The 26,954-nt window shown below is 41.0% G+C and overlaps 2 protein-coding genes across 2 annotated transcripts; one reads left to right on the top strand and one right to left on the bottom strand.

The window, feature by feature from the left end:
* Positions 1-1,575: 1,575 nt before the first annotated feature.
* LOC117546892 (protein-tyrosine kinase 2-beta-like) lies at positions 1,576-26,954 on the top strand. Its single transcript, XM_034217276.1, has 30 exons — positions 1,576-1,781; positions 1,875-2,193; positions 2,674-2,852; positions 2,925-3,012; positions 3,124-3,203; positions 3,319-3,381; positions 3,805-3,859; positions 3,941-4,081; positions 4,165-4,236; positions 4,716-4,817; positions 5,225-5,342; positions 5,587-5,626; positions 5,790-5,812; positions 6,060-6,107; positions 6,199-6,293; positions 6,393-6,474; positions 7,434-7,534; positions 18,406-18,521; positions 18,595-18,695; positions 18,896-18,985; positions 19,439-19,643; positions 20,461-20,560; positions 20,903-20,950; positions 21,750-21,875; positions 22,123-22,155; positions 22,404-22,428; positions 22,605-22,645; positions 22,780-22,914; positions 25,916-25,996; positions 26,538-26,954. Exons 2-30 carry the CDS (start codon positions 1,975-1,977, stop codon positions 26,778-26,780), a joined length of 2,850 nt encoding a protein of 949 aa, XP_034073167.1. The 5' UTR covers positions 1,576-1,781; positions 1,875-1,974; the 3' UTR covers positions 26,781-26,954.
* On the bottom strand, positions 8,559-17,755 carry LOC117546891 (dynamin-2-like). The gene is made up of 5 exons (XM_034217274.1): positions 17,673-17,755; positions 12,150-12,248; positions 11,426-11,586; positions 10,899-11,054; positions 8,559-9,005 (listed from the first exon to the last, which is right to left on the bottom strand). Exons 1-5 carry the CDS (start codon positions 17,689-17,691, stop codon positions 8,829-8,831), a joined length of 612 nt encoding a protein of 203 aa, XP_034073165.1. The 5' UTR covers positions 17,692-17,755; the 3' UTR covers positions 8,559-8,828.

Here is a 26,954-nt window from a genome sequence, read left to right as displayed (position 1 = left end):
CACACTGAAATGTAACACTCACTCAAACTATTGTGGATTACACTCGCACATTTAGTATTCACTTTACATGCTGGTAAGATGAGTTGCAAGTACAATTTACTGTAGTCAAATGAGTTAAATATATTCTTAATGCACTAATTTATTCAATATAACCAAACAGCGTGTTAAGTCGATTTTTCCATTTGCCTGCAGGGGCATGACATCATTAATGTATTGAATAAATACCTTTTATCCAATGCAACAAACTGGCCTGTGTCGCCATCTGTAGGAACGTTTGTGTCATATGTTTTGTATAGCAAAGTTGTATACTAAACTGCAGTAACATGTCCTACAATATTGTGTAATATATTAGTAAGTGACACGGCCGGGTAATTAACTCCCATCAAGAAAAACATGAAGACATAATGTAGTATAGTAACAAAAGACGTGTGCAAGGGTCCTTATTAATTATTATTCTAAATTGGTCAGTAATGATGGTGCGTGGGCTTTCTGCACCACATGTTCAGTCACCATACATGTGATATTAGTGCTAAATGCAAAGTGTGCTGTTTTCAGAGGAATGGATTGTATCTACATTGTGCATAACAGGATGTAAGTTCATACGAAAAGTGTCTCTTTGATGTGTGAAGAATCATATGCATAATTCTCGACTCTAGAAACAAACCTGTGTTTTCTGAGGAGGCCACACTTTCCTGACAGTGGTTACTGCTGTCACACATATTCTTTCTACATTCGTGACCCAGTTTGCTAACAGTCAGAATGTGAAGAACAAAACCACTGAGGTCGAATCTGAAAGAAAATAAAGAATTTCCCTTCCATAGCCTCATGGTCACCACAGGGTACATCTCGCTTTCAACAGGTTCAGCTACTGCCAGGCTGCAGCTTTGCATAAATACTTCCTTATTATTATTATTATTATTTTTAATTATATTTAATCTAACTTAAACATACCACTTATATGTACTCATGAATAGCAGTGTTTTGGGCAGAATGCTTAAAGGAGACATATCATGCTCATTTTTAGGTTAATATTCATTCTTTTGTGATTGATTTGAACATATTTACATGTTTTAATGCTCAAAAGACACTTTATTTTTCTCTTACTGTCCGTCTGAATATACCTGGATCAACACTGTCTGAAACATACCGTTTTAACGCCTGTCTCTTATGACATTATTACAATGAATCCTGATGGGGAGTTTAATATCTGTACCAAATGTTACATCCATCTAATAGTTGTGGAAACTCAAAACCAAAAACGTCATGGTAGCAGAAATGATATTGCAAAAGTCAGTATGATTCACTCTCTGATGATCATGAATGTCTGCAACAAATTGTACATGGTTAAAAACCTGTACATTATTAGCTCATGTTGTACTTATATATGTTGTAATAATAGTGTCTTAATACCCACTTTTCACCTGCATCATAACTGTTGGAAGAGGAAGTTCTGTTGTGGTTTTGATGCTGGACTGTGCCATTGCATGTGAGGCGGGGGGAGGAGGGGTGAGGCGGTTTCATCAGACCTGTCTGTTTTTCTGAGTGCTGCTCTTCAACTTCCTTATTTGTAAGTTAGCACCGTTTCCTCTTTCGCGTACAGATGCAGCTCTTCTTCAGGACGCAGCTTCGGAGAAATCCTCCTTTAACCTGAGAAAGAAAACTAAATATGCACTTTACAAAATAACGTGTTTGTGTGTGTGTTACCTGCACTGGCTTGTGTTCACTTTTAGAGACTGACATTACATTTCTGGGTGCTGGGTCGTGAAGTTTGTGCAAGACCGGTGAGTACAGAGAGAAGTTGAATCGTTATCCCGGATACGAATGTTCTTTAAAACCAAAAAGTTGTTTGTGAAATGATTGTCGTTTCCTTTTAGCTTCAATGGATCCCTTCAAGAGTGTGTTGAGTGAATGACAGACAAGGAAGAAGGTGAAATGGTGTGTGTCTACGTGACAGCGATGTGTCTGCAGTAGCGTATGTGTGTGTGTGAGATGTCTGGAGACACCAGCACGCTGTCCTGGAGGAGCATGTCTCCCACCAGCCAATCAGAATCCTTGGATATGTCTCCATCGACCATTTTCACCAAGGACAATATCTTCAGGGTGAAGATCATCAAAGTGTGTTTCCTTAGCAACAGCTCCAACCTGGACAAAAGCTTCAAACTGGTCCGATGTGAGGAGGGATGGACCGTCAAGGTACACTATACTGGACTTTACTGCACTTTAGTGTGCTTTACTGTACTTTTCTGCACTCTAATATAACGTACTTTACTGTACTGCACTCAGTTGTACTGTTCTTTACTTCACTGCACTATGCTCTAACTGTACTTGACTCTACCTTAATCTACTGTACTTTTACTCTATTTTGCTCTAATGCACTTTATAGAATATTCAAAGCAAGCAAGAGATATCTATTGTAAAAATACAAGTAATGTATTAAACAGAAACAACTGTAGCCTTCTGTTATCGGAATAACATCACCAAACAGTTTTTCTGCGAATCTATGCACTCTTCTGTCAGAAGGAAGTCATATTTAGAGATACAGTCTGCAGGTCGGCAAAGATAAGACGTGCACAATCATTGTGTAGATAATTGCTTATTTATAGGTTGATGCAATTTATAGTGAGTTGTGGAATGTTTTGTGAGAAATGATTGTTTTACGGACTTGTTTTCTAGGATGTAGTGAATGTGGTGCTGTCCAGCGGCTGCGTGGGTCCGGATATATCCTTCTGCTCCTGTTTCTGCCTCCTCCTCAAACACCTGAAGTCCTCAGAGAAACACTGGCTGCACACGGACCTCACCATGTCTGAACTCACGCTGCGCTACGAGCAGCAGCACCTCGAGGCTGAGTGGAGGTCAGTACTGCAGAGAGTGAAGTACAAGTACACATAAGTACAGTAAAGTGACTGTGACGTTTGTTCGTGCAGATATGATCTGAGGATCAGATACATCCCGTCTGACTTCATCGAGAAATTCAAAGATGACAGAACCACGATGCTCTACTTTTACCAGCAGGTCAGTAATGAGTTCTGTCTCTTTCTTCAGGCTAAGCACTAGATTAGTTAGGTTCGGGTCAATGTATATGATGGTTGTAGTCAATAGAAGGTGTGTGTGCTTTATCCACAGGTGAGAAATGACTACATGCAGCAGTACGCCTCAAAAGTCAGCGATGGGATGGCTCTACAGCTCGGCTGTCTGGAAATAAGGTACTGTACACCTTATTATCTAAAAAAAACCTGTGACCCAGATCCAACATATTTGCACAACAGTTGGACTTAGTTTCATATATTTTTTAAGTCACAAATGATGTATTGTTTGCAGGAGATTCTTCAAAGACATTAATCCGAACGGACTGGAGAAAAAGTCCAACTTTGAACAATTAGAGTAAGTCCTGTGAGGTTGTTGAATGTGTGCATCAACCTTGTCGTCTTTTCTCTTGTCCTAGGACTTGCATTAATGAGAAATGCTTGGTTTGAATGTCAGATGTTGCAAAAGTGGCTCCAGCCTGTAACAGCACATGCCAGGAAATCTGATCTTTACATCTCAAAGACTTTTCCCACCTTCAAACGTGTTCCTAAGTCAGACACAGACAAGACTTTTCTGCAATGCAACCTCAGTCTGAACAATCATATCGGAAGTCATGCAACGTTTACGTAACCCCCGTACAGAAGCTTGAGCTATTGCTCCACAAAACGCTATAATAATCTTGTTTTCCGATGACCTTATCTGAATGTTATATTGGTCACACTTAGACAAAAGCCTTTGAGTAGTGTTTGATTTCTGATGGTGGTCTGACTTCTCCTTTAGAAAGGAGGTTGGTCTGGACCTGTTCTTCCCCAGAGAGCTGATCAACAGCATGAAGGTACTGACTTTAAATACGTTTTAATTGTACAATGACATTATATCATGTTATTTCTAATGATGTTCTGTTTTTCTGCATCAGCCTAAGCAGCTGCGTCGCCTGGTCCAGCAGACGTTTCAGGGTTACTCCACCCTGAAGCAGGACCAGTGCATGACTCGCTTCTTCACCACTCTGGCTCAGTGCTACAGCTACACACAGGAGAGCTTCGCCTGCCAGCTGGTGGTGAGCGTTTTACATCATTGACTGTCACATTTCTAAGATAAATTGGGCTTTTTTTAATGGTTAAGTGGGTCCTGTTTCTACAGCATGGCTGGAGTCTAACGATAGACCTGGTCATCAGCCCTGAAGGCATCAGCCAGCAGACTGAGAACTCCACGGTGAGCTCAAAGTGCCAGGAACATTTTTTTAAAGCAATAGAAGAGGTTAAATGTATGTAACATAGGCATATAGACACACACACACACACACACACACACACACACACACACACACACACACACACACACACTCATTAATAAAACAGCTCTTAATGTCAGCTAGTCGGGAAAGCCCTTCAATAAAAGTAAGACAACATTTAAACACATAAAATAGCAAAAGTTAGTAAAAAAACAATGGATAGAAATACACAAAGATCGAAATAAAGTTACAGATACAAAACCTAAGAAATAGCGTTAAAATGCTAAAAGTGTTTCTTGAGAGATGTTTTGAAAGAAGGCAAGGAGTAATACAAACACACTGCATGCAACGTGTGGAACATGAGGAAACAAACTTGGAAACATGAGCATATTAGCAGAAGCAGATCTATCATAATGTATATGTATCTATATAATAATAGACCTCTTTGTCTCTTCTGCAGCCCGTGTGTTTGGCGATGTTTTCTCAGGTGTGCAGTATCTCCTGCTCTGCAGAGAGCGACGGCCGCGCTCTGCTCACCGTGCACATAGAGGGAGCCAAACAAGTAAATATGAACCTGAGAAAGAAATAGAAACAGCATTATTTGCAGCCAAAGTGTTTGTTTCATCCTTACATATTATGTATCACTTGTATATAGACTCTTATGGCACTACTTATATTGTATTTACTTGCACTATTTGATCTGTTTTATTGTGTTGCACTGTTGGAGGAGCCTGGGCCCTAAGATGTTCATCGACATAACTACACTGTAGCTATGTACGAATGACAATTAAAGCCTTGAACCTTGTTAGTAGGAACATGTTGGAACTAATTATTTCATGGGTGCACTTTATTCAGTGAACAGTGACAGACCAGAGGTTTCACACTCTTTAATAACGGGTCAATTGAGGTGCGAAACAAGTTGGGGCAGTTTGACAGACTCTGGATGTATTTTTATCTCCGACCCTCCAGCCGCTGTCGGTGAACGTCTCCTCCCTGGCTGTGGCAGAAAACATGGCCGACCTGATCGACGGCTACTGCCGGCTGGAGAGGAACTCTGCAAAGTCGCTCATTATTAAACCCAGCAGAGGTACACCTGAGACAAAATGAAGTAAACAACAGCATGCACCATTTCTTTATTTTACAACCTGGGATACTTTGACTCTTATTGTCCATGAATCAAACAACTGGTTTCAATCAAATCAATAAAAAATGCTGCTTACACTCGTTGGTGAATAAAACACTGTCATCCAAACCTGCCTAAATGCAACCAGGTGTAAAACGCTGCAATGTTCCTTTCATTTTCTAATCCCAAATATATCTGATCCTTACAGGTAGAGAGGCAAGACAGAAATTACCTGACATCCCAAAACGGTGAGCGTCATGAATCATAATGGAGTGTAATGCGATGAAAGCCTTCATTTTCATATTCACACCATCCTCTTGGTCATGTTTTCATATTCATGACTGTCTGCTGGACTGAAAGGTCACATGATGTTTTTGACGAAAGCCTAAGATGTCTTCCTTTCTCTTCCAGTGGTGGTCCCAGTGCATCTAAAGGTTTGACATATTCACAGATTATACAGAAACACAAAGAGGTTTTAATTTTAACCAATCATTTAAACTGAAACTATGTTATTATCATGCCAAGCAATCATTGGAAATACATTTGTTGTCCCATGTTGGGGAAATGTACAATGTTACAGCAAAGGCAAAGTGCAGAAGTTATCTAAGTAGCAGCCGTAGAAAATCGTTGTTTTTAAAGTGTCTGAAGCACATAGAAATTTAAAGGTTTCTCTAACGTCAGGTTCGGACATTTATGCTGAGATTCCAGAGGGGAAAGAAAACTCTAGTGGTGAGTTTATTTCAAATGTCATCTTGATTTCATCTAACAAACCTGGTGATGAGTTAAGAAATATCACCGTTGTGTTGTTTCTTATTTTCAGAGAAGCACAGCATCTCCAGAGACGACATTGTTGTGGGGCGGATCCTGGGAGAGGGATTCTTCGGAGAGGTTCACGATGGAGTTTATAAAAGCCCCGTGAGTCCGTCTCATCACCCCCAAACACACTGAAGACACAAATGAAAATGTATCAGTGACTTTACGCTGGATGATGTTTGCATGTGTGTGTGTTTGCAGAGCGGAGAGAGGATCCATGTTGCTGTGAAAACCTGTAAAGAATGTTCTGCTGAAGTGAAGGAGAAGTTTCTCAGTGAAGCTGGTGAGTGATGGTCTGTGTTTGTGACGGTGTCGAAATCTGGAGTTGTTCTACCTTGAAAGCATGACTAGAAAACATCCACTGCAAAGAAGACCTTTCGGGGTCAAATGAAAAAAAGAGAGAATGAGTTTGGCACATTTTGTTCCGATCAGAACATGTTTGTCGGCCACTTCCTGTTGCCTGGTTGTGGCTTTGTGAAAACAAGCTAACACTGGAGGCTGTGGTATCCTCATGGTTAAGAACAACTCACTGAGTGTATGGAATGGATAAAGGTGGTTATTCAACAAAATACACATTACATGTCACTTGTTAGACCCTTTTATCCAAAGCGACTTACATACATTCAATACCACAGTATTGAATGGGCAAGGAGCAATTTGGGGTGAAGTGTCTTGCCCAGGGACACCACGACATGCTGACTGCAGTGGGACTCGAACTTGCTATACCCTGATTTGAAGTCCAGCACACTATCCACTGAGCCACAGCCTCCCCTACTATATGTCACTTTGAAAAGACTGCAAAATCTAAATTAACATTGAAAAAAAAAGCCCTGATTGATGAACCTTGAGGCTGCCATGTTGGAACAAATCTATTGTCATATCAGAAGTCTAGTTTGTATGAAAGGTCATTTGCTGAAGAATAAGTCTCAGTCGAAATAGGAACTGTGATATCTTCGCTAATAAGAGAGTGTGAAGTATTTCTAAAGAGGAAGATGACATTGCTCTTATCGCTCACACAAGCTCTGCCATGCACACACAGAGGTTAGATTCTGCTTTGTGGTGCTGGTTTTCCTGTCAAGTATAAATAAAATCTCGTGGTTAAGCGATGGTAACTCTGGTAAGGGACTTTTGATTCCCCTCTCATGCTTCCTTTTCTGCTAAAACGCAATGTTCTGTCTCTAATAGTAATACATTTCTGTCTTATTTTATTTGTTAATGATATAGCTGCTTTGTGTGTTGCAGACTTGATGAAAAATCTAGATCATCCCCACATTGTGAGTCTAATCGGAGTCATTGAGGTGGATCCCGTGTGGATCGTCATGGAGCTCCTCGAACACGGAGAGGTCGGTTTCTGTTTTGTTTGGATGAAATTACAGTAAATGATCTTATTTTGCAAGGCAAGCTTATTTATACACTTATATACACTCAAAAAAATAACTCTTTGAATGAACGTAATTAAATCATGGACAATATTCCCACATGATTAAATCACTTTCTTTCAAGATTAAGCAATTTCATTGGTCCAACTTAATTTACCTGGGTTGGGTCAACGCAATCTATTAGGGTTGATACTACTTATTTATAAAGGTGTGTTACCAACTTAATTTACCTGGGTTGGGTCAACGTAATTTATTAGGGTTGATACTACTTATTTATAAACGTGTGTTACCAACTTAATTGACCTGGGTTGGGTCAACGTAATTGCTTAAACCTGAAAGAAAGCCATTTCATCATGTGGAAATACTGTCCATGATTTAATCAAGTTCATTCAAAGAATAACTTTTGAGTGTTTACATATTTAAAACGTTTAGAGTGAACAGTAACAGTAACAGAATTTCAACAGTCTAGTGAGCTTCAAGGGTGGAAACATAACACAAAAGCGAGATGTTGAAATATAAAATTGTATTTCACAAAATAGGCAAAGAGAAACAATGCTTCAGATGCTTGAAAAAATTAAGTTTCTTCCCAAATATTATATGAAATATAATACGAGGATGCATTCGCGTCTCACGTCATTGCTGTCAGTCTAAGTATGCAGATTAGAGAACATGCAATAAAAAAGCCCATTAAGAACACCATCTCAGCCAACAAGCAGACTGGCTTTCATTGTATTAAATATAACAGTGAATATATATTTCACAAAATAGGCAAAGATAAACAATGCTTTACACTGACAGATATTAAATATAACAGTGAATATATATTTCACAAAATAGCTTTATACAGACAGATGCTTGAAAAAACAGTTTCTTCCCAAATATTAAAATGTTTCAACTTTAGGGTGAACAGTATAACAAACTTGAATTTCAACAGTAGACCAAATAAGGCAACATGGTAACATCTGCCTCCTCGCACAGCCCTCTGTTCAGTGAGGTCCACGTAACCATGCTACAGCCAACTTTGAATGCTTACTTTTATACTTCTTGCATACAATCAACATTTCTGTCAAAGAGGTGAGTCACCGAATCTCTGGCTGCGTGTTTGGAACATGAGGCGATCCCAAACCGTGACATTAGGCATGGGAAAGCAATGTTTTGAGGACTTGTCCTTTTGTGGATAGTCTGTTTCCATCTAGCTCCATCATTATTTTCTGCAGTGCTTCAAATGTAAACTTCAGCTCTGGAGGGTAGCTCAAGTTTAGAGCATCATCGCCACCGCAAAAGATACGTTTCCCAACTCATCCAACACTTTGAGCCGCTCCAGAATGATCCCAACGTTCTCGGGGTCATCCCCAGAATCTGCACCTTCGTGTCGAATGACAAATATTCCGAAGACCGTCTCTGCCATTGCCGTTTGACTGCTGTTGTCGATGCTCTGTGAAAAACAAATAAGGAGAGTGATTTTCACTGATGTGCATTACATCCCATTTCTATAATCGGTCATATTGAGCTTTATGTAGTTTGGGTTTTCCAAATTGAAAAAAATGAAAGAACAAAAAACACTGTTTCCAAAAAGCATGAACACATCCAACATCATCAAAATATAAAGGCAACATTTCCCTAAGGGTTAGTTTTAGAAGAAACACAATCCATTCCAACTATGATCATCCTCCTCTTTGTATTCCTTCACCAGCTTCTCTGGATCTTCATTGAAGTAGACACAAAGACCTTTGAGGATGCATTCGCGTCTCACGTCAATGCTGTTAGTCTAAGTATGCAGGTCAGAGAACATGCAATAAAAAGCCCATTAAGAACAACAAGCAGTCTGGGTTTCACCGTTTCACAAATGTTTTCTTTAAAGCCCTGAATGTAATATTGCACTTTAATTAAATGGGTTTAGTTTGGACAGATAATATGCTATGCAATTTAAGCAATACATTTTTCTAAAAAAGGAAAACAATTAGTCTTATTTTGAATATTTAAAATGGCTTTTTATTGAAGAAATACTTTTGCTTTAAAAAGCTAATCTGTTTCCAATTACTCGATGAATCAATGGAATAATTGATAGAATACTCGATTACTAAAATAATTGATAGTTGCAGTCATAGGCGGCGCGTGAGGCTCAGGTTTGGGAAGGCTAAATCACTTTTTTTACCTGACGCTGCCCGCCACCGGCGTGTATAGAAAATAGATCAACTCAGTGACCAATCAGAGCTCAGTGTGCGGAGTTTAAATCTATCACGTCATATTACAGGATAAAGGAAATACAGTTTAAACTGCCGTATGCAGAGAAGACGCCGACGTGTCGCACTTATCGTTCATATCACATCATCAATCAGATCATCGATCAGATAATATATATTTCCTTATCTGAGTCAGCTGAGCCGTATCTGGCCGTGCAGCACTCACAGTGTCACATACTGTATGCAGAAGTATTATTTTAAGCAACACATTGGGTTGACGAAACACTCAACTCAAATGTAATTAAAGTCAGATCCACTCGTGTCTATGGGGCAGTGATATCATAAACCTGTTGTACGCTTTCAAACGCTCTGTAGTTTATTTATTTTTTAACGAGTTGTTCTGTATTCTCCTTGCAGCAACTCTGTGGCTTGTATCCTGGATTATATGTTTAAATCATGGATGGTTAAAGCTCATATTTGTCTAATATTAGTTTACTTTTCATTAATGAAGTATGACGCTGTCAGTACACTTGTCCCTGTGTGTGATTGGTCAAATGTAGCTAACCCCGCCCCTTTCACATGAATGCGCTCTCAGCTGGAGAGAGAATCCCTGGCTTGATTTACAGAGTTGATAACCAGCGTTGTAGGACCGCTTAGCGAGATCTAGTTTGTTAGGGTTAGTGAAGATAACTCAAACATATCCAGGGTCTGTTGAACTGGCTTCGTAGCACAGTTTACTGGTGGCTGCATAGCAGCGCTAATGTCAAAGACACAAACATTATATTTTTATTTTACCAGGATGCAGTGACAAAAATATTTGCGAAGGCTTAGCCTTCCCTAGCCTACAGTACCCGCCGCCCCTGGCTGCAGCCCTACAGTACACTCAGTGACCATTGGGGTAGGAACATCTGCCATTTCCATGAAAGACTGCTGTCAGGGACAGCTTTGTAGTGCGTTATTTTAGGCCTTCATAATAGTATGCCACTCACTCTGATACAATGACCCCCACTGGGGGAATGGATGTGGTGCTAAGTGTCAAAATAATATCGAAAACATAATGCTCCGGATGCTATGCTATTCACGGAACATCGCAGACTTTGTACAGCTCCTACAGTTTCTTTGTCACCTTTACATTGTTTTCATACCTGGGTTATGGGAAGCATGATGCTTTTGATCTTCTTCCCTTGAACTCCACCTTTCTTGGTATACACGTCGATCAGGCTGGTAGAGTGAATATCCAGCGAAGAGAAGAACTTGGATTGCAAATGAATTGTTGTGATTCTCTTAAATTCTGCATTCACCTACAACAAAAAAACAAAACCCACAAAACTCAGATTGGCTATTTTGATGTCACTGTTCACAGGTTTGATTTAGCAGTTCAGTCCGTTTAAGACATGCAATTGCATAAATCATTTACATTAGCAGATAAAAGGCATCACATACTTGAATGAATGGTAAATAAAGAATGCTGGAAATAACTGCATCTCCATTAGCCTGTATGCTCTGCAGAGACTGCCTTCTTCATGTTGTGAATTGCAGCTGATGTTTTAATATGGCAATTGGCAAAAGTTTGACATTTGACTCATACAATAACCCATCTTCGAGTGATGCTCTAGTTTCCAGCCTGAATGATCGGCCTGTAGGGAGGGACGGCCCTGCGTGTGTGTCTCACCTGATTGAGGGTCTTCTGCAGGTGTGGTGTGCCCATGCGTTCTGCAATGTGTCTGTACCCCGGGTGGGACAGGAAGAACTTCCTCTCAGCAGCCAAAGCAGCGCGGATGTCTTTCTTTCCATCAATGTCCTTCTGACTGCGGTTCACCACCCCGATGTAACCTAAAGAAAGACAAATATCAGTTGTTCAATGTGAGTTATGGAATAAAGACAAACGTTGATTCCAAAGCACTTGCGACCAAATATTAAATTATTATAACTTCTACAATTGGAGAACTGTTCACATGTGGAACAATACAAATAAAGCTGTTAGTCAATTTAACACCATAGTAATTGTTTAATTTCAATGTTAGGAATTACAGGGAAAATAATGCAGATTGATGATTTGCTGACCGCTAAAGAAAAGACACCCTGTTTTGGGTAGTATATCCATCCATCCATCCATCTTCTCCCGCTTCTCCGTGGTCGGGTCGCGGGGGTAGCAGTTCCAGCAGAGAGCCCCAAACTTTCTTTTCCCTGGCGACATCAACCAGCTCTGACTGGGGGATCCCAAGGCGCTCCCAGGCCAGCGAAGAGATATAATCCCTCCACCTGGTCCTAGGTCTACCCCTTGGTCTCTTCCCAGCTGGACGTGCCTGGTATATAAAGTCTGTAAATATTGTAATGTAATAGCTGGATTCCAATCAAGGATTTAATAAAATGTGTGCGTGTGGGGGGGTTCTCACCTCTGTGGAGCGGCAGTAGTTTGTTTTCCAGGATGTCTCGTGCGTCTGTCCCTTCATCCATCAGGTCCAGTTTGGTGATCACACCAATGGTCCGTAGACCTAAAGACAAAAGCATCAATGCTAATACTGAATCTCTCGCTCTTATATATTCACACATGGGATTTTAGGATTCAAACAGATAATTGGAGGTGTGTGTGTGTGTGTGTGTGTGTGTGTGTGTGTGTGTGTGTGTGTGTGTGTGTGTGTGTGTGTGTGTGTGTGTGTGTGTGTGTGTGTGCTGCATGTAGCAGTCGCGTGTGTAAACTGCCCCGCCTCCGTCGCACAGAGACGCTGGATTGGAAAGATCGAAAATACTCAAAATAATCAGACGCATTTTGCAGTCTTTTTGCATATTAAAAACGGAGTTGGCAAAACTGCAATATAATGTTTGTGTAGCATAATACATATAACATGTTTTAAATATCTCCAGTACCGATACAAAGACTGATAACATTGGAGCTTAATGGCACCAGAGTCTTTAATAATTAATTCCCGGGACTCCTTTGATTAATACGGGGCTCGGTACCCTACTGAATTGTTACATTATCCTATATTACTCAAAGTTGAAGTGCTTGTTTTTGCCACTGATAGGCACACGTATTATTATTATGAAGTGCCTGACAACATTATTACTGAAAATGCGTGGACATCAATATTTAAAATCGAGGAATATTAAGGAAACGTTGCCGATTTTCAGCCGGCTCTTTGTCACTGCAGTGCAGGCAGCATGTAGGTTACTGGCCCGGGGGTGCAGTGACACAGAGCCGAACATAACTATATGCTGAGCAGGGAGAGCTAGCGGAGAGACAGAGAGTGAGACTACCGACACTGGCAGAGCGGCACCCGTCACGTAACATTAACTGCAGAGCGAAAACCACAGTGGCAGTCAGCTCCGCATGGCAGCTAGCTTGGCAGCTAATTTACGTGACGCAGCCGAATAACGGCGCAACATTCCTTTGTAAAAGGGGCTGATATTACTGACATATAACAGGGTTGCCAACTCTCACGCATCTGGCGTGTGACACACGCTTTCACTCTCAATCTCACGCTCTCACGCTGCCCAAACTATTCTCACGCCAAAAACAAGAATACCGAAGACTAGAAACGGTTTTGAAAACTGTTGTCACGTAGTGATCGTCTTCTCAATAGAACATCTTTGATAATGTCTTCTGGCCAATCAGAATCAAGATAACGGCGTGGTGTTGTTCCAGGAAGTCCCGACGGAGAATACTTTTGCTGTAGTACATCTCTATATACATCGATACAACATTACGTGTTGATAGAAATCAACACGTAATGAAATAAGACCCCACGGTTTGATGATTGATAGGTGCAGGGACGTGCACAGGTACGGGCTAATGTTGCCAGGGAAACGGCCCGTTTGGCCTTTTTGGCTGACCTGCCCCTCTGGAGAGAGCGAGAGTTTATTTTTATTTTTTCTGTTGTGGCCGAATCAACATGATCGAGGATCTCATTGTTTGACCTTAAGGGATATAGGCCTACACTGTGGCCCTAAAGCAAGTGCTCCATTATCTGTATCAAATGCAGACATTGATGCCACCAAATGTCACAATAAAAATAGAAAGTACTACAAATAAACTGGAATTCATTTACATCTTAAATTATGAATATATTATTCACAAAAAAAGGTTTACAAATATCCAACCTTCAAATTGCTTTTTTAAATCAACACTGCTCTGCACACTTGCTAAAGAACATTTGTGTGGAAATCTCAATTCATTTGTAGGGCTGCGTGAGTATGGCCAAAAGTATGGGAGTAAATCTCACTGTAAACTATTTAATCATCACCAAATTCTGTGTTATTATGACCGATCATAACTCAGCTTTATGCAGACATATTTAGCATGGTGTACAGGGCCGCTTCTTGGCATAGGCGACATAGGCGGTCGCCTAGGGCGCCAGATCTAGGGGGGGGGGGGCGCTGCGCTGGCAGCTCTGGGAGGGAAAAAAACATTTTGACTGTGCGCTCATCCTAATTTTCGGCCTTGATGTAACAACATTCATAATTAAGTCAAGGTAACACCCTTTTCACCCCGGTTACACTTTTCATTTGCCCTGTACGATGGGCGCTGTAAGTGATGAAAGTGGGGGGTGTTGGCTTATCAGGCGTCCGCAGCTCACAGCCAAAGTGGGTGTGGGATCGAGCGAGAGAGATAAATGCAATTTATGTAAACAAATATTTCCAAGGCACTCTTTTATAATTATTGGGATAAACAGGTTTGAAATCATTTCAATGTATACTATAGGACAGAAAACCAAAAATATCATTTAAAACTTGAGAGATACAAAAATATGCATAAATAAATGTTAACTAGGTAAAATAAGATATGAATGAACAACAAAAATAAAATAAGTTGCATTTATTTGCTATTGGTTTTGTTCACATACTTATTTGATTATTAAAATGTAAACCAATCTTTTTCATATGGGTGTTTTACGGCCCGTCCACACAGCAGCGTGCGTTGAAAGCTTCACCATTCACTTTGAATGGGGTGACGTCACTTTGCTGGCGTGGCTCGCTGCAAAAGTTGAGCAATGTTCAAGTTTTGAAGCCACGGCAGAAGCGTCAGCCAATCGAATCATATGCCAGTACAAGCTCTAGCCAATCAAACCGCTGCTTGTATGTCAGGGGCGGGGGATTCATGTGATTGGTTGTTGGTCGAGTTTCAGACACGCTCGCCCTGTGTGGACGGGCCGTTAGAGTTGTACTCTAGTAATGTGTGCTCTAAGTGCACCAGATAGAAGCATTTTACTTTAAATGTTCAAACATTTCTTTCCGGGGGGGCATACCCCCGGACCCCCCTAGAGGATATGATGTCCTCAGCCCAATTAAAACATGTTCATATAATACTGAATACATTTGAAGCCTTTGATGTATATGACTTATGTCAATACGTTTCTGTTTTTGTAGTGCATTGGTCTTTTGTAGAGATTTTTTATTTATTTTTATATATTCTATTGTGTATTCCTTGGATACTTTTATTTGTTCTACTGAACGATTTTCTGGCAGGGGGGGGGCGCCAGCAAAAATCTCGCCTAGGGCAGCAAATTGGTTAGAACCGGCCCTGATGGTGTAGGAAACGGGCTTCGTGTTACAAGACGGGTCGGGGGTTTGGCGGTACCACTGCAGACTCTCTGCACACACACACACACACCGCTGCAGACTCTCTGCACACACACACACACCTGCTGCAGACTCTCTGCACACACACACACCGCTGCAGACTCTCTGCACACACACCCGCTGCAGACTCTCTGCACACACACACACACACCGCTGCAGACTCTCTGCACGAAGGAGCCACGGTGCTGCAGCTCCTGATCGGAGCAGAGACACACGTTCACTAAGCGGAAAAACGATATCCTGTCACAGAGATCTGCTATTTTAAATGTTAAAGTCAACACATATCGACCCTAAATAAAGTCTATATTAAGAACGAGAGATGTTTTGACATTATGGCTTAAACAAATGACAAATGAGCGAGGTCGATGACGTCAGAGCATCGTCCTATGTGCCAGGGCTGAGCCCTGGACAGCCCCGGCCCAATTTAACCCCTGGTTAGAGGCCCTATTTTATCAGTATGTCTGGACTGCACAGCAGTTACAATGGTCAAACTACATTAGAACAGAATTGTCCCCATTTTGTCTTTAATAGTTACTAACATTAGATATTTTAATGAGATATGGACCGCAAAACAAAAAATGTCCCTGATTTTCATTTTTGAAATTAAGTCACCGAATGCAAGTAGTCGCCTTAGCTTATTTTGTTATGAGATGTGAATTACTGTTCAATTTAGTTGATGTAATCATCATTTGGTTTCTTTTACATTAAAAAAAGGTCTTGTGTTTTTTTTCGGGGGGAGGCCCTTTTTCCAGTTTAGAGCAATAGCCCCTCCAAATGTCTGTGCATGTCCCTGGATAGGTGTGTGGGCTGTCTTTCATTTTGACACACAGAACAATGGGGGCTATCCACCCTTATCCACAATGTAAAGTCATTCACAGCCTCTCCTCTTCTCTCTGTGAGGAGCAGCAGGCTCAGCTTTCAGAACAAAGTAACACAAAACTAAAATGGCATTAATTTTTTTAATATGTCGTGTAGTAATAGATTTATTTATTTTTATTCTCAAGAGAGTACCAGAATGTGTATTTTATGTTAGTAGCCTATTTCAAAACTAAAACAAAAAAAATCTCCTGGGGGAGAATCCCCCCAGACCCCCTGCAGGGGTTGGGTTTTCAGCATGTCAACTCTTTCACCTGTGGGGAAATTGCAGGATTGGCTCCAGGTCGCCCTTTTTATTTACTTCAAGACAAATGTGCATTTTTATTTCATACAGTTCAATTTGGATTGAGACAGGGAAATAATCTAACCCTCACGCGTGGCGTTTCACTGTCAAGGGGAGCGTGTATGTAATTACATTGCAAATACTGACATGAGCCCCACCACTGTATGGGTTAGCCCTACCAGAGATTACCCAACAAAAATACTCTCTCGCAACTGCCGACCCGTATTGCGCATGCGCATGCGCAGATCTAAGATCCAGTAGAAATGCTAAAAAGTAAAAGTCTGCTGCTTATTGTTCTACTAGGCCAACATAGAGTCAAAGAGTCTATGAGAGTGAGAGTGTGTTAATTAATATATTTGGCAGTTTGGAGTAAGTCTGTAGATTTGTTTGTGTGTGTGTGTTTCATGTATAGGCCTCTCACGATAATTAATTTAGTTGGATACATTTTCCCGGAAATTATTGCGATAAACGATAATATTGTCGGCACCGTTGTTTGACCATTTTAGACCACTGACATAATGATAATATATAATAATAATTCAGGTACATCCTTTCAAACTGCTAGTCACATCCTCATATAAATGGGAATTTATCGAGTGCATTTTTATTTATCGTACGATACGTCAATTAATTGCTTATCGCGACAGGCACACAATAAAACAGTGGAAACAAACATGTGTTTGACTTTCAATAGTGAATGAAACTTTGTGCCCTTTATAGTCTGTGTCCAATATTGTGTATTTGTATATATATCCTATATATAGGCTATGCTAAGGTCCTGCTGCTGACACGATAGCAGTCATTTCATGCGCATATGTAATTAAACCCATGATATCAAAATCTCACTCCAGCCAGGTACCCAAAGTTGGCACCCCTGCATATAAGCGCCTGGGGTAGCACACTTTTCGTTTAACTTTCCCAGGGTAATGCTTCCGTCATTTAGTTTTCAATCCTGATATTCTATATTTGAACCATCTCCCTAACTTGCAGTTACACAGACTAGCTAGTTAACGACGTTAGCTATAGCATGTTCGTCGGCTCATTCGGCTTTTTAAGTGAGATAAAAAAGAACACTAAATAACAAATTAACTATCAACGTTACCACAATATCGCTCGTGGACTAGCAGTTGATGACATTTATTAACAGCGTCACAGTTAGATGACAATGTTTTCTGCTTACTTCCTCCAACTTTCGCCATCGGTCTTTCTTGTCTCAATGATCCTCTCTCGCGATGATGATGGTTAAGTTTACGGTTAAGCCCAAATATCGCGAGTGCACACAGGATGAAGGAAAAACCTTTCCCGCCAGATCGCGGACAAAATAAAACAATGGCAGAGTTCTCTTAATACATCCATGTAGTCAAGCATGTAGCATGTCTTATTGTTTGTCGTTTCACATCTTTACAACCGTGAACATTTAAAAGTAGATTGATTTTTGTCTCTGATTACATTAGTTGGTATCCAGTTTATTGGTGGTTATACCGCCTCCTTCTGCTCTGGAGTGGGAATCATATGTACCCTAATCCCTTTGTGTCAGTTTATCTCAACATGAATGAATCTAATACATGTGAAGTTGTTGCGATTCATGCAAACCATACATGTTTTCATCACGTTCGTCTTGGAAACATGAAATTATTACGTTGAAAATACATGTTACATTTTATTTGATGTAACAGCCAGCCAAAGTCCTTTTTTTGAGTGTAGATATAGATATAGTGTCACAGAAACACAGTATAAATTGACTTATTTAAAAGCCAAGAGAATAAAAGAAAAGTCTTTATCCTTGTTTTAAAATAGGCGAGTTCAATTGGCAACCTGTCTCTGTATTAAGTGAACACACTGGAGAGTTTAGGTTGCACTATAAGTAATACAAGGTGCAAGTATCTTTAATAAAAGTGTTGTGTTCCTGTCAGCTGGGCAGCTACCTGGTGGAGGAGCAGTACACCTTGGCCACAGCAACCTTAACACTGTACTGTCTGCAAATCTGCAAAGCCTTGGCCTACCTGGAAGGACTCAACATGGTGCACAGGTAACACACACTCCTCTAAGACAACCCTACTTTTAAATGAAGGATACGTAATCATTTGGTCTGGTTTCTGCAGAGATATAGCGGTGAGAAACGTGTTGGTGGCGTCTCCTGACTGCGTCAAACTCGGCGACTTTGGACTGTCTCGCTACGTTGACGAACAAGAGTATTATAAAGGTGAACACTTTGCTTCTGATGTGGTCAACATCTCAGAGACTCTCAGCGTAGACGAAACTCATTAGAGGTGTTCAAGTTTTTCTTGACTTTACCAAGAGGTACAAGGAGTGTTACCTCCAGCATGCATTCACATAATGTCATTCTTTGTAATAGCAAAGATACTTTGTAATAGCAAAGATACTTGTTAATATTGATTTCAGCCTCAGTGAGTCGATTACCGATCAAATGGATGGCACCTGAGTCCATCAACTTCAGACGCTTCACCACCGCGAGTGATGTCTGGATGTTTGGTGAGAAAACACTCGTCTGTCTGAGCATTAAAGCAAACTCACACTCAACTAAAAGTACAGTTTTGTCAGCAGGATAAAGCTTTTCCTAACGTCAGACATGCTATAAATTAACTGTTAGAATTGTTACAGTGAAGCTCCTTCTTTCCATGTCTCTAGATACGGTGGTAATGAAAAATAGGTGACATTAATATGCGATAAAAGCAAAATCACATTGACAAAATTGACAACTAATTGAAGTAACAATGCCGTTTAAAAGCTTGTAGACTTTTATTATTAACATATATATTATTATTCTTATATATTTGTATTATTTTGTTGGTCTTTTTCCCTTTTTAACTACTCTGTTGTTATACTGTATATCATACAAATGTGAAAAGGCTGTATTTGATGTTAAATATCGTTAAGTGTGAATAAAAAGCCAACGCAGTTGTCCCCGTGTGTGTGTTGACCCAGGTGTGTGTGTGTGGGAGATGTTCTCATTGGCCCAGCAGCCGTTCTTCTGGCTGGAGAACGGTCAGGTGATCAACCAGCTGGAGTTGGGGTTTCGACTCCCCAAACCTCAGCAGTGCCCCCCGCACATCTACTCCCTGCTGAGCCGCTGCTGGAGCTACGAGCCGAACAACCGGCCCACATTCAGCCAGCTCGTCTGCCTCCTCAAGTAAAAACACCTGCCTCTCTTCTCTTTTAACCCTCCTGTTGTCTTCGGGTCAAATCTGACCGATTTACTACTTTCATTAATCATAACTTTTTTGATGTACTTATATGATTCTGTTTTCTTCAAGGTTGTGTCTTCCTGGTCGAATGTACTTATTGTAAGTCGCTTTGGATAAAAGCGTCAGCTAAATGCAATGTAATGTAATGTAATGTTTTACATTCGATTGCATTAAGGCTTTATGATATCCTTCGCAGTAGACATTTGAACATATCAAATGGCTGATCACCACTTTCGTTGCATTTTGGATGATTTAGTCAACTTTGTAACACCCATGGTGTTCCCGGTCAAAAATGACCGCCATAAAGAAAAGGAATTAGTAATGAAATAGTAGTAGTAGTTTTCGCCTTTGCAGACCATTGACATGCACACAAACGTATATAACACACTACAGGAGAGGGAAAACCCAGAGAGCACAATAGGCCTCCTTTAACGTAGTTGCATTTTTTCTCACTTTGGATGTTTTGTCTCATCTTTCCATCCTTGTTAAGACACGCGTGATTAACACATCTGAAAGTCTTGAATATGTTTTAAATTGAAATTGTGGCATGAAAAGTTCAAATAAATGTGTTCTTACAGTTATGCATGCTGGGATTTGTATTTGTTAAGTACTTTGCATGTTGCATTGTTGGAGGAGCCTGAGATTTATTGCCAAAACTATGCGGTAGTTACTAAAAAAAAACTCTGAACATTTGAGTGTGTGTGTGTGTGTGTGTGTGTGTGTGTGTGTGTGTGTGTGTGTGTGTGTGTGTGTGTGTGACAGTGATTTCCACAGGATGGAGTTGGAGCAGGATGGGAGGAGAGACAGATCGCGCTCTGTCTCTGCATTTGATGCTAACAATCCCAAAGAGCCTCCACCCAAGGTACGAATAAATGGAAACTACGTGCTTCATAACATCTGTATGGAGGTGAATGAGTGAGTGCTGCACTTCCTCTAGTGCTTTAGTTAATCTTTTACTTTAGCAGACAGTGACGGTCTGACACTGTAAGTCATTAAGAGCAGGTTTACTTATCCAACTACATTTTGTTAGTTTGCTTTCGCTCAATTTTCCTTCATTCTTATTTCCATTTGAGTCCACATATTTGTATGCTGTCTATTTTTAGTTAGTGATGCATTTGACTTAAGTGGGCGTTCTTAAAATAGACCACATCAGGCTGTTTTATTCCTTATAATAAATTAAAAATCCACTTTTTCTCTTTTCCAGCCATCCAGAATAAAAGGCGACTCCCTTCCTCGAGTCACGTGCCAACAGGTGTCAACACAACACACTTTCATATTTCACCAAATTTAGGAGCTATTTAAATCTCCAGCTGTGACTTCTTGTTCCCTTATAGATACAGAACACACTGTGTAAACCTGCAAATCTTTCAAATGCAATATTGGAAAAGATGTCTGATCACCTTATGTGGATATATTGTTCACTCAATGACTAACTCTTCCAATTTAAGGAAGCTTTTGGTTGAGTCACACTGCGTAAAGTCAGCTGATTTTAAAGTTGATCGGGCCAAAGTTGATGACTAAGCAGCAACCAACATAGAAATGGAATAATCAATTTAAAAATGCAAAATAACTTCTTAGAAAATGAGTAAAATAACAAAAAATTTAGACTGAGATCAATCAAATCATAAAGTTATACTATTGCAAATACTGGAGTGAAAATGTAACATTGAAAGGGTGTGTGTGTGTGTGTGTGTGTGTGTGTGTGTGTGTGTGTGTGTGTGTGTGTGTGTGTGTGTGTGTGTGTGTGTGTGTGTGTGTGTGTGTGTGTGTGTGTGTGTGTGTGTGTGTGTGTGTGCTCTCAGAGGGACTATCATTTTTAATGTGACACACTGTTGAATAAAGGAAGTATAGCGGGACATGGGGTGTGTTTGCATTAGCCAAACAGGTTGGACTGATGCTGATCACTTTCGCGTGTGTGTGTGTGTGTGTGTGTGTGTGTGTGTGTGTGTGTGTGTGTGTGTGTGTGTGTGTGTGTGTGTGTGTGTGTGTGTGTGTGTGTGTGTGTGTGTGTGTGTGTGTGTGTGTGTGTGTGTGTGTGTGTGTGTGTGTAGAGAACAGAGAGGGACACCAGGCCGGTGTGGGAGAAAGAGAGAGAGCACGTGGAGAACACTTTACAGCGACAGAGAAGGGAGATGCTGGCGGATGAACAGTGGCTGGAGCAGGAAGAGAGACAGCTGGTGAGGAATAACACACACACACACACACACACACACACACACACACACACACACACACACACACACACACACACACACACAGGAAGCAGCACTTCCTTGAGAGTGTGACGAAACAATGAAAGAAACAGAGTGACGTTTCCTAAAAGCAGAAGATCTTCGGCGAGCACATGACACAGAAGCAGAATTAACACTTCACCCACATTATGCAACGCTGCGTTCACTGACCTCTGCTTCTGTTTCTCTGCAGGACCCTGTGGTGCGGGTGGATTCACACATCAAGGTGCTTTATGGTGTCTTTACTTCTCTTCTTGTGACATATTTAAGAGGCAAACAAAAGGTGTAGTTAACACTTTGTAACCATTAGCTGCAGAGGCATATCTGTTTCTCACACACACAAGTGTTGTTTACAAAGCTTTCTGCCTCTTTTGTCAGTATAAGCCTCTTTAGCATCTCGAAATTATGAAAATAGTCAATCTAAACCTGACCTCTGACCTAAAACTCATCCTTTCTTTCATGCTTTTATTGCAGCCTCCTGAAAAAAGACAAGAAAATGGTGAGTCTAGTGTCTCAAACAAGTGTTTTAAGATAAAGCATGTGTTATTTTCACCATGCATTGTATAAAGGAGATGCAGCATGTTATTGATTCCACATTAAAAGTAATTTCATACACATGCGTGGTTATGTATGTCATCAAAATGCGTTGATATTCAGGTTTTTTGTCTCCATCAGTTCCTCCAGAGAAGCCACCAATGCCTCCCACAGTCATGCAGGTAAAAAATATCCCTTTTATTATAAATGTGATTACTTTCTTGTGAAAATGACCAAACACTTTAAAAACGACTAGAACATGCGCTTTGAGGGGTAAAGTGTTATATAACTACAGTCCATTTACCTTTTGTTGTAGGCGCGGCCGACAGCTGAGCTGGACCGGTCAGGTGACCAGGTGTACACGGGCGTCATGGCGATGGTGAAGCAGGTGGTGCAGCTGAAGAATGACGTCAACACGCTGTCGGCCTCCGAGTACCCCAACGCTGTCAAAGTAGGACATCATTTTGTGGAGGAAACTTCTGTGTAGCAATGCAGTGGGAGTCACTGACTCATGAAGGAGACACGGGACGAGCAGGAGTTCTGATGTCAAACACTGAGATTTAATACAAGCATCGGCCGGAGAAATTCACATCACAAGTCACACAGTCAAAGGTTCTGACTGCCCGGGTGGTTTGCCATGTCAAATCTGATCAGCCTCGCATCTTGGTAGACCTTTGAACTAGTTTACAGAGAGTCAAATCCACATATTGGGGATGGGCGTAAAACATCTGCAGACAGATGTCTCTCACATCTGTGGAGCTTAGAAAGCCAGCGTTCTCACACTCGCAAAACCCCCCTACGCCCTGCAGGTCAGGCCATAAAACCTAGTATCAACATACGACTGTATTAACACATTCCTTACGGGAGATTAGAAGCAGGGATGGTCGTAAATGTCAACACACAGAATAAGGTTAAATGTCTAGGAGTAAAGACAAAATTAATCCCGAACACATTTCACATTGAATTTAACAAAACTGTTCTCCTAGAAGCAGCGAAATTCGTTTTTGGACTGTCCTTATCTCTGACATACTCTCAACTCCTCTATTAGACACAATAGTTTACATTAACGCACACCATGTGAGCCATTCCTCCTTAAAAATACTGTAAACCTTAAGATAAGATAAGAAGTACTTTATTGATCCCAAGTTGGGAAATGTTTGTGTTGCAGCAGCATAAAAAGACATGGCATTGTACAATACAAATTTAAAGAAATTGTTACGCTCAAAGAGCGCTTACAGGCTGAACCCTCAATACAAACACGGAAGGGAGGAGACGTGAGTATGGAAGCAAAAATAATTTAATTTCCAATTCAAAGTTCAAACAATACTGCTGTGGAATTAATAATCCGGATCGAGGAATTACTACGGGGGGGGGGGAGTGGAGGTCCGTAGTTGAAGATCCGGAGGATGTCGGAGAGAGCAGGCTGAAGCCGGGGTTCGGAGATTTGCAGCGGAACACGGGTGAGATGAGCCGGGGAATCAGAGTTGAATAGAGTGACCAGGCTGGAGCTGGTAGTGAAGATAATCCGAGGTTTGCTGACGAGGTGGTGTTGGCTGGACGTGGCAGGCAGAGGAGTAGACGGATTCTGGGCAGAGAAATACAGGTTTAAGAATATAACTTTGACTTGGGAACTAGGTTAGCTTTCTAGCAATCAATACGTGTTACCAGTGTATCTTTGACGACGAACTGGTGAATACTGGTTGAGGAAGCCGGGTATATAAACAGGTGTGGGTGAGTAGATGAATCGGGAAGATGAGTAGCAGCTGCGGAGGTGAATTGACGGGAACTGAAAGTAGGTCAGCACGCCCAGCCAGGAAGACAGACAGATACAAACAAACATGAAACAAAAAGAGAAGCAGAAGGAAAACTGCACATCCTTACAGAAATAAACATTTCAAAATGTCAACATCTCAATAGCATAAAAAACAAATGCACGTATATTCTACCTGTTGAAACAGCAAATCTAATACATGTAGTACCAGGGACGGCGTCATGGGGGGTCATTCGAGGGCCATGCCCCCCAAATGAGTCACTGTGCCCCCCCAAATGAGTCACTGTGCCCCCCCAACGCAGGGTGGGCAAGCCTTGCCACTTTGCCGTTTAAAAAAAAATATACATCAGAAATAAAGAATACAAATATAAAACACAGCCTGAGGTGTGCTCACTGCTGCTCTCTGATTGGTGTGTTGCTTGACCAATGACCCCCGACTTTTGTTTTGTTATCATTACGTGGCTGTGTGTTTAGATGAAAGCCGGTGGCAATCTGTTCATCTGTTACACTGATTATACAGTAAAGCCATCGAAAATAATATGATATACAGTACAGTACAAGTAGCCTACTTCTGGGTCTCTGTGTTTCATTCAAGCTCGGCTCTGTGTGTGTGTGGCACGAGCGCATTTTGTGAGTGCGCGAGCGGTAACGTGGAATGTTGTTGTTAGCATCTGGTTAGCTAGCTATGCTAACGGAGATAAAGAGCTGTTTCTACACCAAGGTGGAGGAGAGTCCTCTCCTGTCAGACTGAGAGGATCGTATAACCTCAGCTCAGTGATGTAAGGACTCTCTCAGTGTTTAGATAGGTCACTTTAGTGTAAATTATCTCAGTGGGTCTCAAACGGTTTGGTCACCATTTATGTAAACAAGTATTTGCGAGGAACACATTTATATGATCATTAGCCTATAGTTATTAAAAAAATAAGAGAATAAATGAAAAACGGGTATGAAATACTATAGGACAGTAACACAAGAATACAGTTTAAAAGGGGAGTGATTAGTAAAATATCCATAAAGAAAAAGTAAATCTGTGTACAGTTCTGTTTCATATGGGTGCTGAGAGATGTAGGCTATCCATAGATCTCTTCATTTTGCTTTCAAAGTGCACCAGATTGAAGCATTTAACTTCAATATTTAAAAAATAATCTTCCCGGGAGAGCTTGCCCCCAGACCCTCCTAGAGGAGGTTAGGTCCACCCCCACCTAAAACATGTTCACATGGATAGGATACTAAATACATTTGCACACTTTTTATATGGTGGCCGATGTCCATATGTTTCTGTTTTGGTGGTTGTGCCACAACCGTGCATGTATGCACAAGTCATAGGTGCGCTAGAAAATAGCACTACACTCTGCAATGTGTGTGAAAAACAATAGACTTTACAGCATGTTTTTTGAAATTGAAGTTGCGTTGGTGTTTGTGTATTGGTTGTTGACGGCAGTGTGTGCCCCCCCTTGGTAAATGATTGCCCCCCCATTCGATTTGTTCTAGAGCCGACCCTGTGTAGTACTGCACATATTTCTTAGAGTAACTTGTCATATTCTTCTCTGCTCCTTTTAGCATCATGTATGCACGTTAATACACCAAATCCCTTGTATGTGTTACCCTACCTGGCAACACTCCTGATTGTGATCAAACAGACAGGTAACAGACAATATGTCTCTCCCTCTCTAACCTCCAGGCGGTGGGCATCACTCTGCGCGGTCTGATCCAGAGCGTGGATGAGATCCTGCCCTCGCTGCACTGCTCCGTCACCACAGAGGTAAACATCTCCACCTCTTATTTTAAACAATCATTGTCACGTAAATATAGTCATTTGATCATTATTTAGAGTTCATTTGAGTAGTTGTTTATGCTTTTATTTTTAAGGCAGCTTCAGGCAACATGTGGTATTTATTAGTAGACAGGCGGAGAAGGGGTTGGAAAGTTCTCGAGTAGAGCCAGCTCAAGACACACCCATTTTATTTGGCTTTGAATTTAATTGTATTTATTCTTATTTTGTTGTTGTTTCCTTCAGTCCTGGGTTTATTGACTTCTGTTGGAATTAAGTTGTTGCTTTGTGCAGGAAAAGTGCCATATAATTAGATCCAGATTTGATTTTCTGCAACCATATCATTTCTTACGCAACACGTTCACTACTCATGCTACTAAAAGACATCAAAATGCTGATTATGTTTGTATTTTATCCTAATAGTATTAATAAAACTGAGCATTTCTTGAAGACGATCAAATCAAACTACTTAAAATGTTAATAAAACCCACCTAGATTACCCAAATGAAACTGTTTCATGTGCTCCTCTCAGATCGAGGGCACGAAGAAGCTGCTGAACAAGGACCTGGGGGATCTGATCAGTAAGATGCGTCTGGCTCAGCAGAACAGCGTCACCTCTCTGAAGGAGGAGTGTCAGCGCCAGATGTTGACCGCTGCTCACACTCTGGCTCTGGACTCCAAAAACCTTCTGGACGCCGTGGACCAGGCGAGAGTCAGAGCCAACCTGGCCAGGCCAAGACCCGCCTCTCTAGAAGCTGAGGATTCTGGGGAATGAAGTTCCCTGTTGAGTGAACAGACTGGATTTAAAACGAGGACAGGATGAATCTGGACTGCTCTGCTCCTGTGAGAGTGTGCAGCACTTCGGAAAGACGTCATAATATATATTTGTATTTTCTCCAAATATAATTTAATAAAACAGTGTTTCTTCAACATGAACGAATCAAGCTAC

Source organism: Gymnodraco acuticeps, unplaced genomic scaffold (genome assembly GCF_902827175.1).
Source record: "Gymnodraco acuticeps unplaced genomic scaffold, fGymAcu1.1, whole genome shotgun sequence".
Classification (NCBI taxonomy): Eukaryota; Metazoa; Chordata; class Actinopteri; order Perciformes; family Bathydraconidae; genus Gymnodraco; species Gymnodraco acuticeps.
The sequence above is the reverse complement of the archived record's forward strand: the minus strand, read 5'-3'. Positions and strand labels throughout refer to the sequence as shown.